The sequence below is a fragment of the Cannabis sativa genome, chromosome 5 (genome assembly GCF_029168945.1).
Source record: "Cannabis sativa cultivar Pink pepper isolate KNU-18-1 chromosome 5, ASM2916894v1, whole genome shotgun sequence".
Lineage (NCBI taxonomy): Eukaryota > Viridiplantae > Streptophyta > Magnoliopsida > Rosales > Cannabaceae > Cannabis > Cannabis sativa.
In genome coordinates, this window is record NC_083605.1 from 72929113 (window position 1) to 72946013 (window position 16901).

Sequence of the window (16901 nt, forward strand, 5' to 3'; positions counted from 1 at the left end):
GGGTCCAATCTGTAACTTTTGCAAAACACAGGGTCCAAAATGGTATTTACCCTAATATTAATGAAGCTTCTTTGAAATTCTTGTCTACAGAAACGGGTGGGTTTTTATTAAGTAAACCTGATTTGCATTGTATTTAATTATGAAGGAACAACAAAATTAATTAATAAGAACAAAGTTTCTCGAATTAGATGCTGTTAATTATATTATATTAGGTGATTTAATTTTATAATGTAGTGTTGGTAGTGGGCTGGAGTGGCATATTGGATAATTCCATGCTAATAAATGGACTACAGTTGTTTTAATTTAATTAAATTAAATTATTAGTATTAGTATGTTTTTTTTAGAAGATTTGATGTTATTATAAATCAAAAGTCATTTATAATAATTGAGAAAATTGAATAGAAAATTTCTCCTATCTAACAAAAGTTTTCATCCAACTCTAGAACGTATTTTGTCAATTTATGAGCGACTAGATTAGCATAGCATTTCTCTTAGCATGAGAAACAATAACTCCAAAAAAAAAAAAAAGAATAAAAGACAATGCACATTAGAAATTAAATCTGTAAAACATGATAAATCTAAAGATGAAACATTTAAAATATTAGAGACTCACAAAGCATAAGTTTTAATATGCATTATAGAGAATTGTAATTGCCTAACCCAATTAAGACTATGAAAAAGGGTTTTAGCCTCCAGATCAGAATCACCCTTGTACAACTTTTGAAAAGGTTGTAATAACTTTACCATCGTGATCACGTACAAGTGCACCTATACCAAGCTTTTTTTCATCAAAGTTCGCGGCAGCATCAAAGTTTAACTTCAGGCCATTCAGGTTTGGTGGCTTCCAAGGTACACCTTCTTTTGGCATTTCATTTCTAAGTATGGTGGATGTTGAAGTTGATGTAGCAGCAGGCATCAGCTGAGGTTTTTTAACTTTTAGAAAATTATCAAGATATGTTCTTGCATAAGCAGCAAATTAAGGAACTTTCCCTACACACTCCACGATGGAAAACTCTATTTCAATTACTCCATATAACCCACATGGTGCAAATAATTAATTCGAAGTGAGCATGATTGTGAAGAGAGGAAAGGTGCATCAAATAATCACCATTAAACATACGATGTGCTTGTCCATAATCAATAGGAAATTTGGAGTGCTTCCATATTACTTTAGCATGTTTACAACCAAATAACACATGCCTAATTGATTTCCAAGCTGGTGTACATAGCGAACAAGCTGTTGAATCAATTATTAGCAGCAGCCACGAGCAAAACATGTTGAACAACCTTCCAAGCAAAAATTCTGATCTTTGGTGGAAAATTTAATTTTAAAAAATACTTCCACCAATCGCGTTGAGGATTAGAAGTAGAAGAATCCAGTTGTTCCTCCAACAATGTCGCCAAGTAAAAATTGAATTTCACCTTGTATATACCAGCTGTAGTGTAATGTCATATGAGTCGGTCATGGGTTGCAAAGAAACTCAGAGGAATTCATATGATTCGATCAATATCAATAGGCTTGAAATAAGAATTCAGCAAAGAATTATCCCATTCCCTATTATCGGTGATGAAATTGGAAACAAGCATTGATGGAGGTCCTATAAAAGTCAGTGGGCCTAAACTCATTGTGACCTGGAATATCCATGGGTCATTTCCGTTGGCTATGTGAAAACCATTTCCAACATTATATCTAAGCCCTTTAATCAACAATTCTTTACCCCAGCAGATACTTTGCCAAGTTAAAGATGGAGAGTGTTCAAGGTTGGCATCCAAAAAAAAAAGAGTTTGAGAAATACCTATATTTTAGTAAACGACTTAATAAAGAGTCTGACACTTTGAAAATCTGTCAAGCTTATTTAGCTAGAAGAGCTTGATTAAAGTGAACAAATAAGCGAAAACCCATACCACCTTCATATTTTGATTTGCACAAAGATTTCTATATTTTCCAATATATTTTAGATCTATTTTGATTGGTGCCCCACCAAAAATTTACCATCATACTTTCAAGTTGATTGCGAAATTTCTTAGTAAGCTTGAAGCAACTCATAGCATAAGATGGAGTTGATACTGCTTTCAAAAGTACTTTCTAATGGATTTTATTTTATTCCAAGCATGAAGCAATTTCTAAACTCATTCTTTGATATTGTTGAAAAGTTTTTGTTTATCTCGACCAGAATAAGAAGGTAATCCTAACAACCGTTCATGACACTCACTGATAGGCATTCCCAGAGTTTGAGAGAAAAAAAATTGAGCAGCCACTGTAGTGTTAGGAGAAAAAGACATCATCGATTTTTTGTTATTGAGAAATTAGCCTGATGCCTTGTGATAAATGTCAAGTGTCAATTTAATGGTCAAAGCTGAACTATCTGTAGCCCGATAAAAAAGTAAAATGTCATCAGCAAAAAGAAGATGGGAAACTGATGGAGAGTGTCGTGTTAGACGGAGCCCCTTCAGTCCCACTAGCAATACAAGAGAAGCTATTTTTGCCGGCGCATAAGCTCGCGCGGCAGAAGTACGTGTAAGTCGCTGACAAACCTTTGCCAGCGCTTAGTTAGGCATGTGAATGAGCTCGTTTCAATTGTTCTTGGACCTCGAGAAGTATATGTGTCGTTTTTCCAAAAACACGGATAACGTCCATGGAGTAAAAAAATTGAGGGAGAAAGAGAGATTGAAAACTATAAAAAAAAAAAAAAAAAAAAAAAAAAAATGAGAATGGTGAGTGGTGATAGTAGATCTTTTGATAAAATTTGTGGTGATGGTCATCTATGAGAGATGGTAATAGATAGAAAGAAAATGGAGTGATTTGTGAGAAGGGTAATTTTAGAAAAAATGGAAAGAATAGCATATTTTTAAAATAGTGATATTATTAATGAAATATTTTTTATATGAAGTGTCACATGAAACATAAAAAATCAGTAATTAATATTAAAAAGGATTAGTACAAGTTTAAAAATGGTGATATTGGACTACATGATGTCATATTTTTAGGTCATTTTTTTGTAATTTTTCCTAAGGGATAATTAAATGAAATATTAATTTTTATAAAAAAAAAAAATTACATTTTTTATATTTTTACGGTATTTTATAAAAACACAAGAAAATCACTTGAAAATAACAAGAAAACTACATCAAAATAACAATAAAGCAACATAAAAAATAATATGCAATTACAAATAACAAAAAATTAACAATAAGATAACAAGAATACAACATAAAAATACGCCAAAAGATCATATTCTATGTAAATAAAATCTAAAAACCGTAAAAATGTTGAAAACTCCGTACAAACCGTATTTTTGTATTTTATTATTTTTTGTTTCTTTTTTTTTTTTTTTTTGAATTATCCCTTTTCTTAATTACATTTAGAACTCTTATTTGTAAATGGAATAAAAGTAACAAATTTTGTGTTGGTACAATGTAAAGAATACTTTTCAAAAAAAAAAAAAAATGTAAAGAATATTATATTATAGAGAAGAAAAAGAAAAGAAGCCTTGGCTACCTATTCAACCAAGAAGACTTTCGTAGGTTAAAATTCAAGCCCAAGCCCAACAGCAACTTTTAGGCTTTTAGCCTTGGCCCACTGGACCTCAAACTCCTTACCCAAACCAACTCCATTTGTCAAGATACAAATTTGTACTAAAAGAATTTGTTATTTAATATTATTCAAATTTACCATGATAAATATGTCACATAATAAAACTTGAAATATATATACCATTCTATGCTTTATAACAATCTTAAGCAAATTTTCCTTTACATTAGTTGCATCGTTTATTAGAAGATTCTATAATAAACTCTTATATCTTGAAGCTATTCATTTTAAAATAGAATATTTCGAAGTAAAATGGTAATTTAGAAGGGGAGATTTTTGAAAACGCCTAAAATTTAGAAAACAATTACAAAAATACCAAGGAAGTATAATCTTAAATATAGGGTTTATTTTTCTGCAAAAAAAAAAAAATTGTAATAATATAATATTTTAGTAATTATAATTTTGTAAACAATTTTTTATATGCTAAATAACAAAATATTGAAACGGTTTTTTTATAAATTTTATAAAATTAACTCTTTTTTTAAAAAAAATCTGTTTAGGAGAGCATCTCCTCTTGGATTGTTAAACTTAAACGTGTACTTGTTGAGCTTCTCAAACCAAAAGGTACCAAACTTTTCCCAAAAAGAAAGTAGAAAGTATCACAAGTAAAATCTAAGCAAAAATCTTACAACTCAAGAACAGCATCAAAAGGTAAATAAACAAACAAAATTTTGTAATTTTACTGCTAACAATGTTAGCTAGCTGAGTTGTTTCAAATATGATTGATGTATCAACTGTTCCTTCCTACAAATATTCTTTTGTAATGATCGGATCTAATTTCGTATTTTATTTAATGAACGTTTTCTTTAAAAAAAAACAAACAATTAAAACTAGGGATAATTTATTTAATAAAAAAACACACAAAAACAAAAAAAAAAAAAATACGGTCGAATTTTTCAATATTTTTAGTTTTTTTTTTATTTATATAAAATATAATCTTTTATGTATTTTTATGTTCTACTTTTATTATTTTATTGTTAATTTTTTATTATTTGTAAATAATTTTTTGTACTGTTTTGATATTGCTTTTATGTTATTTTCTGTTACTTACATGTAATTGTTTTATTCCGTAAAAATGTTAAAAAAATTATAATTTTTTTATAAATAAATTATGTTTTATGTAATTATCCAAATGAAAAAAACTCTTTATCTTTGCTTAATAACACAATATATTCTCTTTTTATATTAATCAATATACATACGGAAATAAATTTTCTTTATTTTTTTATTAAAAAAAAAACATTCTGATAATTAACAACGGTTAGAATATATACACTCAAAACAAAAACATATGATCACAAATAATTTAACCAAATAATATTAGTAATATTTCATTTGTTATATTAATTTACTTTGACAAAGTTATTAAACATAAAACTTTACAGAATCAAAAAAAAAAAAACAGAGACATATTACTTAATTTAGTGTTTCATAATCTATTATATTATGATTTAATAAATTAAATATCTTGAGAATAAAAATCAATAATTTCGTTAAGATTGAGGTTAAAGAAAGAAGAACAATCATTATACATCAACCACAACATGTGTTCGAACAAAATTGCATCGACATCCACAAAAACAACCTTTGTCTTCTTCATCTTATTCTTCTTTTTCAGAACTCTGTTCTTGTTGATCTTCTCTTTATTATTTATGGTAGTATCGATCAAAACTCGAAAAGGGTTTTCTTGTAAGACAAAAGGGTCCACTAAAAACTCTCTCTTTTCCTTTCCCACCACCACAGTCACCGCCGTATTTTGATTTTCTTGGTCGCCAAACACTTCATCGTGGGTCAAAGGTTGGTAGCTCAGCCGTGAACCCATGCACTTGCTTTTGAGTATGGAAACTGGGAAGACCAAGCAGCCCATTGAGAGAGAAAAGGTAAGAATATGTAGAAGAGAAGAGTGTGTATGTGTGTTGTAATGAAATGGGTATTTGGAATAATAGGTGAAAGTGAGAAATGAAAAGGTCTTAATTGGTTTTGGGTAAGGAGTCAATGAGAGTTTGGTGATGAAAAATATGAATGAAAATGAAATGAAGGGTATGGATTTGGGTTTGATGACAGAAAAAAGAGACGTTGGGGGGTTGGAGTGGGAGTAAGATAAAGTCCAAAATGGGAATGTGACCGACTCAAACAATCAATGAATGAATCAATCTTAATAATAACTGGGATTGAGAGTTGAGAGTTGAGAGTGGAGAGTCATTCTCACATTTTAGGAGCGTAGCGTGGACGCGTCAGATGTGATAACGCGGTGGAGGCAAGCTTAGACAGCTTTCCCAACCCATAAACAACTTACCATAACATAACATGTGTCTCCTATCTCCTATTTATCATCACCAACAATTATAGCCGCGTACACATTATTATGATTATTATTATTATTAGGCTAATTAGAATTTTTGTCTCCTGACCTTGACATGTACTAAATTATGTCCTCTGAACTTTTAAGGTCGTTAAAAATGTCCCCTAAACTATTAAGATTGTTGAATTTAAGGACTTTTTTCCAATTTTAGTAAAAAAGTCTAACATGGATGAAAGTTCAGAGGGTATAATTTAGTACATATCAAAGTTCGAGGAGCATGATATGGTAGATATTAAAGTCTGGGGAGTATGGTTTAGTACATAAACAATCACTGAAATAGTAAAATTGAATAAAAGTAGACAAAAGTCCTTAAATCCAACAATCTCAATAGTTCGGGGGTCATTTTAACGACCTTAAAAGTTCAGGGGGCATGATTTAGTACTTGTCAAAGTTCAGGGGGCAAAAATCCTAATTACCCTTATTATTATTATTTTTAAAATTACAAATCAAATTAACTATTTGGTAACATTTTTGTTTTCTAATTTTTTAATCACAAAATGAAAGTAAAATTTTTGTTTTTAAAAATTTTGTTTTTGAAAACAAAAAAGCGTTCTGTAACCACTTTATTTTTCAATTTTAAAAACAGAAAACAAAAGTGTTCTGTAAAGTTTATTTCTATTTTTATTTTTTGATTTTATTTAAGTCAGGTCTAAGTTTTGGGTCGAATTCAGGTTCGGGTCAGAGGTCGGGTTCAGGGCTAGGGCCGTGGGGGGAGGATTTGGGTTCGGGTCTCGTCGGAGTCTAAAATATTGATTAAGAAAAAAAGTTGTTTAAAAAAATATTGAAAGTGACTTTTTTTGTTTTTAAAATTTTGATTCTCAATTAAAAAATTAAAAAGTAAAAACAGTTTTATAGACAATGTTTTTAAAAAGTATTTTTACTTTTTCAATTTTAAAAATAGAAAACTGATTAAAAAAGTGTTACCAAACGCCACCTAAACTTTAAACAATTAAATAATTAATAACATAGAAATAATAACCAGAAAAAAAAATAGAGTATGAATAACTAAAAAATAATTAAAGCATTAAAAAATAAAAATAATAATAAAATAAATATTGGTTCAAGTTCAATAGATCGATGTGATTTATAGTTCTACTATAGTTTTTAAACCCACCAAATTTTCTTTATTAATTGAGCAAGAACAATGACAATACAGTCGAGATCAATTCTCTGATGAGTTCTCTCAATGTGTTTCAACTCTCACAGTTTTACCCAAAAGTCTTCTTCATCAACGGAAGATTCTTCTTACGAAATTCAAACTCTCTCTCTCTCTCTCTCTCTCTCTCTCTCTCTCTCTCTCTCTCTCTCTCTCTCTCTCTCTCTCTCTCTCTCTCTCTCTCTCTCTCTCTCTCTCTCTCTCTCTCTCTCTCTCTCTCTCTCATATTGTTGTCTTTTTGAAATGATAAGTATTGATGATATATATAAGCTTAGGATCAAGATCTTAAAGTTGGTGGCTGCAAGAATTAAGGTTGTTAAGTTAGTTAGGCAATAACTAACTTAACCAACTCTCCTTTGAGCGAGGTCTCCACGTCAGCCTAAGTAAGAGTAAATCCAAGAGCGAGTATGAAGGCTTTCGGAGTCACGGTCCAAGGCACTCACTGAAAGACCTTCACGAATTAAAAGGAGCCAACTAGAGTCGTCTATCCAAGACTACCTTCCACGAGGAACAACTAGCCATCCGAAAATCCTTTTTGGAGGAGGACTAGCTTTCCTTAAGACCCTTTTCGGAAGGACAAGAAAGCTTCCAAGACCTGCTTCCACAAGTCAACAACTTTCTAGGAATGATAATAACTTTTGGAGACATTTTCATTTGGAGGAAATACCACAATTATTATTATTATTAGGGTAAATATTGTCTAAAGTTTGGAGTTATAAATGATACAAATTTAATGATTGTCTTTTAGCGGTATAAATATTCAATGTTAGTATAAAATTATAATCTTCATCTAGTTTCTTCAATATTTTGTGCTTTATCTACGGCTCATTAGAATTTTTGTGCCCTAAATTTTTAAATGTACCAAATTATATTTTTCTGACCGTTAAAAATTCTCCATGAACTATTGAGATTGTTAAATTTAAGGAGTTTTGTCCAATTTTATTTAATTTTACTAATTCAGTGATTGTTTATGTACTAAATCATGCTCCCAGACTTTGATATCTACCAAATCCAATCTCAATAGTTCAGGGAAAATTTTTAACGGTCTTAAAAGTTCAGGGGGCATGATTTGGTACATATTAAAATTTGGGGGATAAAAATCCTAATTAGCCTTATCTAAATATAGATTTGATAGTTTGTATTTTTGACTATGCTTATTTAGTATCTGTATTTTGAAATTATACATATGTGGTACTTTGAAATTAAATTTAATTGATAAAATTTTATAAATATGATCAAATTGCTATTAATTTTATGAGTTCTTAATTAAAATTTGAATTTTTAATGATATATAACTAAGAATCATTTAATTAAATTGATAAAATTATATTGATTAAATTTGATTTCAAAATTTTAAATATGTACAATTTTAAAATAAAAAAAAAAAGATTATTGAATAAACATATTTTTGAGTATATTCCCTTATTATTACTATGTGCTCTACCCACAATGTTTCTTGTAAGCCCCATATTAATTCCTTCTACTATACTATATCTCTTGAAATTTATTCACTTGTTTGTAAAATGGGGTAGGTTTTTAGTGTGTAATAGGAATAGCAACGAGTAAGATATAGATAATGGGTATGTATATAAGAAAGTTACATTTCACAATTCAAATAAAATAGGTTAATTAGTAATTTTTTTCCTGAACTTTCACATGTAGTAAATCGTGCCCCCTGAATTTTTTTGGCCGTTAAAAATTCTCCCCGAATTATTGAGATTGTTAAATTTAAGGACTTTTCTCTAATTTCATTCAATTTTACTGTTTCATGTACTAAACCATGCTCCCCAGACTTTGATATCTACCAAATCATGCCCTTCAAACTTTGATATGTACTAAATTATACCCCTTGAACTTTCATCCATATTAAAAAAAAAATTATTAAAATTAAACAAAAGTCCTTAAATTTAACAATCTCAATAGTTAATGGAGAATTTTTAACGACCAAAAAAGTTTAGAGAGCACGATTTAGTACATGTCAAAGTTCAGAGGGAAAAATTACTAATTAGCCAATAAAATATACCAAACACAAGAGGGAGTTGTGCCGAATGAGGTTCACTAAATTGCAATGATGATCTCAATATTTGTCTCCTTCTTATCTTATTACTTCAATAGCTAATATGTGAAAATAATGCAAAATTTACCCCAACCAAATTCATTAAAAAAAACAGAATGTATTGATGAAGACCTAACATGCTCGTATTTGTCATTACCATTAACTTATCTATAGAATTAATGATTAGTGAGAAAGTTATGAACAATTTGAGGTATATCTAATAAGATGCCGTCCAACGACTTTTTTGGCACAATCTTATGAAATGTGAACGTACATTCTTAGGCATTGATTTCATATCTCATTAGAGTATAATTATAAATTACAATAGGATTTTTGTTCATTAAATTTTGACACTTATATGATTTTACCCGTAAAATTATTTTTTTTTTTTGAAAAACTTATCTCTCTAATTATGAAAATAATTGTAAATAAGCTCTTTTGGTTGGTTGCATTTTGCTTATTTTTTAAGATAATTTATTAATATGTGGCTACACACATGTATAATTATAAGGGTTTATTAAGTAATAAAAGTTAGTTAGAACTGAGGCGTTTGGTTGGGAGGAATGAAAATATAAGGGGGAATGGGAATAAGAATAAGAATGGAATGGAATAAAATTTAAAATGCATAAAAAAATCATTAATTTTTTTTTTTGTTACATTGGAATGGTCGCCATTCTACCAAAATGGTGGAAAGAGCATTCTATTGGAATGCTATTCCAATACTTTAAAATGTAACCAAACAAATGAATGGAATAAAAATTGTTTCATTTCCATTTCATTCCATTTCATTACCTCCAACCAAACGCCACCTAAGTATAATGATCTTAAACATTCAAACATTTAACATTAATCATGAATCAATCGTACATTAGAAAATTGTTTGCAAAAATGAATAATAGAAGGCAAAAATTATATTTAAAAGAATCCAATACTATAAAAGAATAGATGATGTTTTATAATTTCATATATAATTAATTAGATTAAAATATATAGAATCTAATATTAAACTATATTAATAACAAAATACAAGGCTTATTGTGTTGGGTTTCTCAAAAGAATAATGTCATTTTTGTAAGTTGAAACCGATTTGTATTATTGTCCAAAACCACAATGTAATCTACCATTTCTTTGAAGTTTCATTTCGTTATCATTATATTATATATAGTTAGTGGCCCCAACGTATATGATTATGATCCCATTATAAGCTTTAACTTAAAGTGTATGCCACTATTCTATTTTGTTTTATTAGTCATCACACTAACCTCCAAATTATATTTTATTGCTAAAATTTATTACACATATAATCTGTAAAATCAATTCAATTTTCATTAAGAAAAGAATTTTTTTTTTGTTTCTTTTTGCATAAAATCAATTTACAAAATTAATATAGTAATGGGGATTGATTTGATTTAATCCAATTTATGGGAGACTGCTATTAATTAATTTCATAATACTTAAGACCAGGTTTTATACATTAAGTTCAGAAACAGCTACCAACAGAAGAAAACAACAGTGAAAACGTAGAGGAAGAAGAACTGAAAATGTAAAATGGAGCTCGTGACAACCTACGAAATGAGTGGCGTAACCTCAGAGCTATCAACAGTAGCCATGTTTAAATCATATGTGAACAAAAGGGAAACAAAAATAAAAGAAAAAATCGTTAACTATTTAAAGTAAAGGATCAACCCTTCTAAGAGTGGTGGCAAACTGTTAGCATTTGGAATTTGACTTCACGTGTTAGGCCGGGCCGAACGGAACGAACAATCATCAAAGCCAATACCCCCAATGCGATGTCGTCGTATTGTTAACTGCAAGCAATGCATCTTCATTGTTGTGTCTGACCAGCCCACAATTGGTGATGGTACATCTGTTGCATACTATGGAGCGGTTGACCATTATTGTTATTGTTGTTGAAGAATGCGGGGCCTCTGTTAAGAGGGCTGCCGTTCTCCTCAGATGACTCGCTGGACTCTCCCTGCGATGGAGGGCTGCCAGCGGTGCTAGGTACACCAAAGTTTAACATTTGGGGCGCACCAGTGCCTGGCGCAGATTTCACGGTGTTGTTGGAGTTCGATTTTTTACCATCAGCAATAAAGCTACCGACGATTACCTGTCAATAGCACATTCAAAATTAAACCAGTGGCATTACAAAGATTATTCTTTTTATAAAATTTTCACTGACCTGTTATTGAATACACTACAAAGTAATTGAATTACTAAGCTTTCTGTTCTGAAGTCTTATAAATATTCATGGATGGGTGGTGTGGCGAATATGTTATGGATGATAAAGCTATGTGTACTTCGGACCCAATCGATTACGCAGTGTATAAGTCAATACTCTTATGTAGGCATGTATACCATAGAATATATAGCAAATGCCCCGAGTAATGATAAATATACCTGAACTGGTGATGCGGCCATTAGGGTTCCGGCAACGCTGCCACCCACAACTCGACCATCAGGTCCTGCAAGTGACACACTTAAACCACCTGTCCTGCTGCGCTTACCATTGTCATCAGAAAACAAGTAGGACCCTGATAATGAAATAATTTCATAGCGGCCCTGGAAAAAGACAAGGAACAAGTATATCACATGAAAACAAAGTATAAGAATGTAAAAAATGAAACTTGAAAACGAAAATGAAAGGGAACTCATCAACAGGTCTAGTAATGATTATATCACTTGAAATCGAATAAATAAGATCAGATAAGAAACTCATAAGCATAAGGTCGCTATCAAAATTCACACTTTGGAGAAAATTATGTACAGACATGAAGAGGCATACATGAATAGCACAAATTACTAGACCCCTATATACAGAACCAATTTGTTTTGGCAAAAAAAAGACGCTCCTCCTGTCTAATCCTAAAATATTATGGAACCAAGAAACTATAGCAGTATCTATGTACAGTACCCAGAGAGGGACTCGAACCTCAGACATTGTGAAAGCAAACAACATGCCTAACCATTTAAGCTATCCCTCTTGTGTGACCCTATATGCAGAACCAACATTATCGACTTATGGCACAATTAACCAAACTACAAAAAAGAGCACAAGATACACACATATATAACATTGTAATAATACAAACAAAAAGATGAGGATGTAATAAGTAAATAACTAAGAGATATAAGGTCTCCAAAGTTTTCTAGAGTTTGTAACCCTTTAAATTAATATTACTATGAAATAACACTTTACTACAATTTTTAATTTAACTTACTTGGCAGAGAAAAAAAAAACAACTGTTAGTCGTCAATGGTCTACTATCTGCACTCATTTTAACTAGACTTTGTTTCAGGAGTGACTCTACTTATTCTGGTGGCTCATCATATCAATTATATCTTTCATAATAGGTCTTGCCATTTTATGACAAGTATATTTTATCAATGACTAACAACAATTAAAAAGATGCAAAATTTGCAATTAAACTCCCAACAAATTATAAAGCAAATGATATGCAAAATCTAAATGGCTTTGTGGAGATAGATTAGCCTGGGTGACATACTAAAATGAATCCACTTATTAGATCCTTTACCCGATAGTCATTGATCACTTTTTCTAAGAATAATGTCTTCTTTTTCATTTTCTTCTTTCCATAGTGTTTTCTCACTGTACAAGTCATTGATGCCGAGTATAGCAGACATAATCCAATTACCTAAAGGGTCCCTCAGCTGGGGTATGTATGCCCATTACACTGCTTGTTTGTTATTTATTAATTAGGCATCAAACACTACAAAGGTATGTAAAGAAATTACTCGAAAGTTCCACATTAGGAATTAAAACAATAGACCCGACCATCAACATAGCCTCATGGGTGCAACAAACAAAATTAGATGACTTTACCTTTTATACTGAATTTTAAGAAGAAAAGAATGAATGACAAATTTACAGTCATAGAAGACTGTAATATGTTAACACATATACAAATACATATACATATATATCATGTTGTAAGTCTTATCCTTTTCTTCCTTCAGCATTAGTTGGCATTGCCAGTATCAGTTTATACATCCATTTTTAAGTAACATATCTTACAAACAAAAATTAAATGATGTAGTGGGTACCTCAAAATATGAAGGATGTACCTCATATGAAACATTGCCACCAGACATGGATGGCTGACGAAGAGTAGCATTACAAACTGCGCCATTTGCAGAGAGAATACAAACTGTGCGGGGTCCTTCCTCTGAAAATGATATAACCTTTGATGCTACATCCTGCAGAACAATAGCCCAACTCAATCAGAAGCACATCTATTTATAATAAATCCTTATGTAGGTTAAGGATATTATGATATAATACAAATCAGGCATAAGCAAAAATGAAAGAGGTGAACAATTTTCCTTGCATTGTTTGAAAAGAAATAAGAACTATTTTATTGGGGAGGAGGGGGTTTGCGACCAAAAGATGGTCTGGTATAGTCATTGTTTACAAAAAAGGAAAAAGTCCAACTCCCAACTAAATCTGAAAATAAACAATTCTTAGAAATTTTAGAATCATAATCAAAACAGAAGCACATGACCGTAAATCCACACGACTCCACAACTTCAAAGATTTTTCCTATTCCTTTTGAACCAAAGAGACCAGCAGATAGCCAGAATAACACATTGTCACATTTACTTGGCCAAACACAAGAAACTTCCTCTTAGAATAATTATTTTATTACATATACATATTTTTTTAAAAAAAAACAAAGAAAAAAAGAAAAAACTCATTAGATGGGTAATCAAATGAGCTAAAAAGTATGTACAAGCAATGTTTTAGTTGACTGACCAGTGACCACAATCCTTAAGGCACTACATATTTTGTCATGCATCTCATAGGAAACATCACAGAAACATAGAAAGTGTAAAGTCGATTGGAAGAATGACACTGAAGTTCCAAATTTGCTTTACCATGCTCCATGATATAAGGAAATCAAAGTAGTATAATGATCATCCTTTACTCACACCCTCAAAGTGATAACTGTCAATTACACCCACAACATAGAACAGATAATGTTTCAATCAATTATATGAGGTAAAAACACTACACGTGATGTTGAAATTTAAAAGAAATTACTAAAACACATATGCGCGCGCACACATAATAGCTGTCTCTAAAGTACATATATGACAAGAATACTTTGATGTAGGTTTTAATTGTATACAGTAGTGACTGCTTTCAATTCTGCATCTAATTCTATAAAACTAAACTGGAAAGTATAAATGAGATACCAAATAACAACTGGGAATGATAAAGATGAAATTCAAAATTGAATTAAATACTATATGCTTGTGCCAACCAGCCTTTTGAAGAAATAGCAAATGCCAACTTAAGCATCATACCAAATGATTTGGTTCTACATGATGCTTACCCCAAGCTAAAACAACAGAATGAGCCTGAGCAAGACCAGTACAAAGTCTTAAAAAATGATAACAGTGAAAGAAGGAATTTTTTTCATTTTGGTTTAAGATTGCATTCAACCTTCTTGAAGAAAATATATGCTGAATTGTCTTTGTTAAAATATATATATGTGCCGAATGGTTTTCTACTTCTGGGAAAACAGATGAAAACTTTCAGAAAAAGTATAACATATTAACATAACACTTAGTAGTGTTGGAACCCAAACAAATGGTACCAATTTGCTCTCCTCCACATAAAATTTGAAAGCATATTCTTTTCTTCCAGCATATATAGAATCTATATTACTTTGCATCCATTTCATAAATATCATGTCAAACTCAAATGCACAAACAATTTGAAGAAATTCATTGTAACCCTGAATGCTAAACTAAACAGTTTTGAAATAAAAACTGAGCATGTAAAAAGATAATGTCCAAATATTTACACTTTGTGCATGTGTACACTTGACATTAATTCAATACCACCAAGAAACACAAAACCAAAACAAAAGCAACACCGATCTATTGTGTTTAAGACAATTAGTAACCAAATTTCCAACCCTTCCCTCATATTATTTATACCTACAATTCTTTATGAAACAGCCCACAAACACAATTAATGAAAAAAGAACATTCTTTATTAACATTCAATCAACTAAAACCAAACGGACAATAATCAAACTAATTACAGAGAACAATATGTAACACACATACCTCTCCAGTTTTCACCAAAATAACATGAGGAGTAAAACCAACCCCACCAACACCTGTAAAAACATCAACAAAAACAATCACATAATGTAAGATTCTAAAACCAAAAATTTCACATTTCTTAAACAAAAAAAGCAGTACCCAATGCATCTAATTGTTTCTTTCCAGAACCAGGAGGTCTTCCCCGATTCTTCTTAGCCGAGGGTTCAGACGAAGGCGTGCCACTCGAATCTCCATGAACAACATTTGAAGAAGGAGTCGGTGTAGGAGCTAATCCAAGCGCAATGTTGCCATCGGGAGAGTATTTCCTCGGTCGACCCCTCTTCTTCTTAGAACCCGAATCCATATTAAAGCCTCCACCACCGCTTCCACTGCAAGCCCTCATACCAGGCGATGAAGATCCATCATAATGATGACTAGACAAAGAAGATTCCATAGGCTTAGAAGAAGCCGGTGGAGTAACAGAACTAAAAGGAAATCGAGCACCGCCAGGACCAGCCATCATCTGAGCCGAACCCATCGAGTTAGGGCTCATCATCATAGATGAAGCGTTGGTACTAGGCATAGCAGAAGCATAAGAATTATGATTATGATGATTATGATGTTGTTGTTGTTGTTGTTGATGTTGATGATGTTGTTGATGTTGATGATGTTGATGATGATGCCCTCCCATCATCATATTAGGAGGAGCAACTGGTGTTCCGGCAGCATCTCGTGAATCCATTCACACACCTCAAAAGATCAAATTTTCAATTTTCTTTCTCTCTTTTCCCCTGTTTGGATTCCGGGAAAATCAATTAGAGAAAAGTAAAGCTAATTTTCCGGTTCACTGAATCATTTCTCTGCTTGTTGTAACCTACTTTATGCGAAAGTGAAGAGAGAGAAAGAGAGAGTGAGACTTAGAGAGAGAGAAAGAGAGTGTGAATACATACAAATCTGTTTCTAAATAGAAATCAAAAAGCGGAGCTCAAAGAACAAATTTTTAATTAGGGTTTATTTTATTTTAATTATTTTTTAATTAAAATAAATAAATAAATTATAATTAAACTTCCATCTTTCAAGATGGAATTTTTGTTGCCCACAGTTTTTTTCACAGGTGGCAGATTCTTATTGGATTAATATTACATTTTAAAATAAAGATTTGCAATAAAATCTGATATTGGTACTTTGGTACTTGTTATTTGGTATATTTTTAAAGGAAGAAAAAATTATATATAAAGAAATAAAAATTAAAAAAATGGATGTGGTATTAATATTATTATGTATGATATGAAATGAAGTCAAATTTTTTATAGAGAGTGATCCCATCACAATTTGTTTAAGACATAGTTTGGTATATTTAATATGATAAAATCAATATATTTTTTAAGACATAAAATATAAAGTATAAAATAAAGTATCATTTGGTCTATCACAATATCATATTTTGTTTGTTAAAAAAATGTTTCTCTCAAACATTTTTCTTAAAACAAAATCTTTCTTACTGGTCAAAGAATGATTGATATTATTATTCTATATTGTCAAATATTATTTTTATTATATTTATAATATTCATGTAGGAAAATATTAGTTTTATGCTACTCAATATAATTTTGTAAAAGAACTATACTAAGAAGCTCAAGCTCAAGTAACTCCTTTC

The 16901-nt window shown here is 30.8% G+C and overlaps 2 protein-coding genes across 3 annotated transcripts; both read right to left on the reverse strand.

The window, feature by feature from the left end:
• Positions 1-4897: 4897 nt before the first annotated feature.
• Positions 4898-5770, reverse strand: LOC115715754 (uncharacterized). Its single transcript, XM_030644426.2, has one exon. The coding sequence runs from the start codon at positions 5457-5459 to the stop codon at positions 5052-5054; it is 408 nt and encodes a 135-aa protein (XP_030500286.1). The 5' UTR covers positions 5460-5770; the 3' UTR covers positions 4898-5051.
• A 4799-nt stretch (positions 5771-10569) lies between these two features.
• LOC115716351 (AT-hook motif nuclear-localized protein 13) lies at positions 10570-16269 on the reverse strand. Of its 2 annotated transcripts, none has more exons than XM_030645128.2 (5): positions 15404-16269; positions 15266-15318; positions 13232-13384; positions 11567-11728; positions 10570-11276 (listed from the first exon to the last, which is right to left on the reverse strand). In XM_030645128.2, exons 1-5 carry the CDS (start codon positions 15984-15986, stop codon positions 10992-10994), a joined length of 1236 nt encoding a protein of 411 aa, XP_030500988.2. In that variant the 5' UTR covers positions 15987-16269; the 3' UTR covers positions 10570-10991. The 2 variants fall into 2 exon arrangements, with proteins under 2 accessions (XP_030500988.2, XP_030500989.2); XM_030645129.2 differs by having other exon boundaries at positions 13253-13384; positions 15404-16226.
• Positions 16270-16901: the final 632 nt, after the last annotated feature.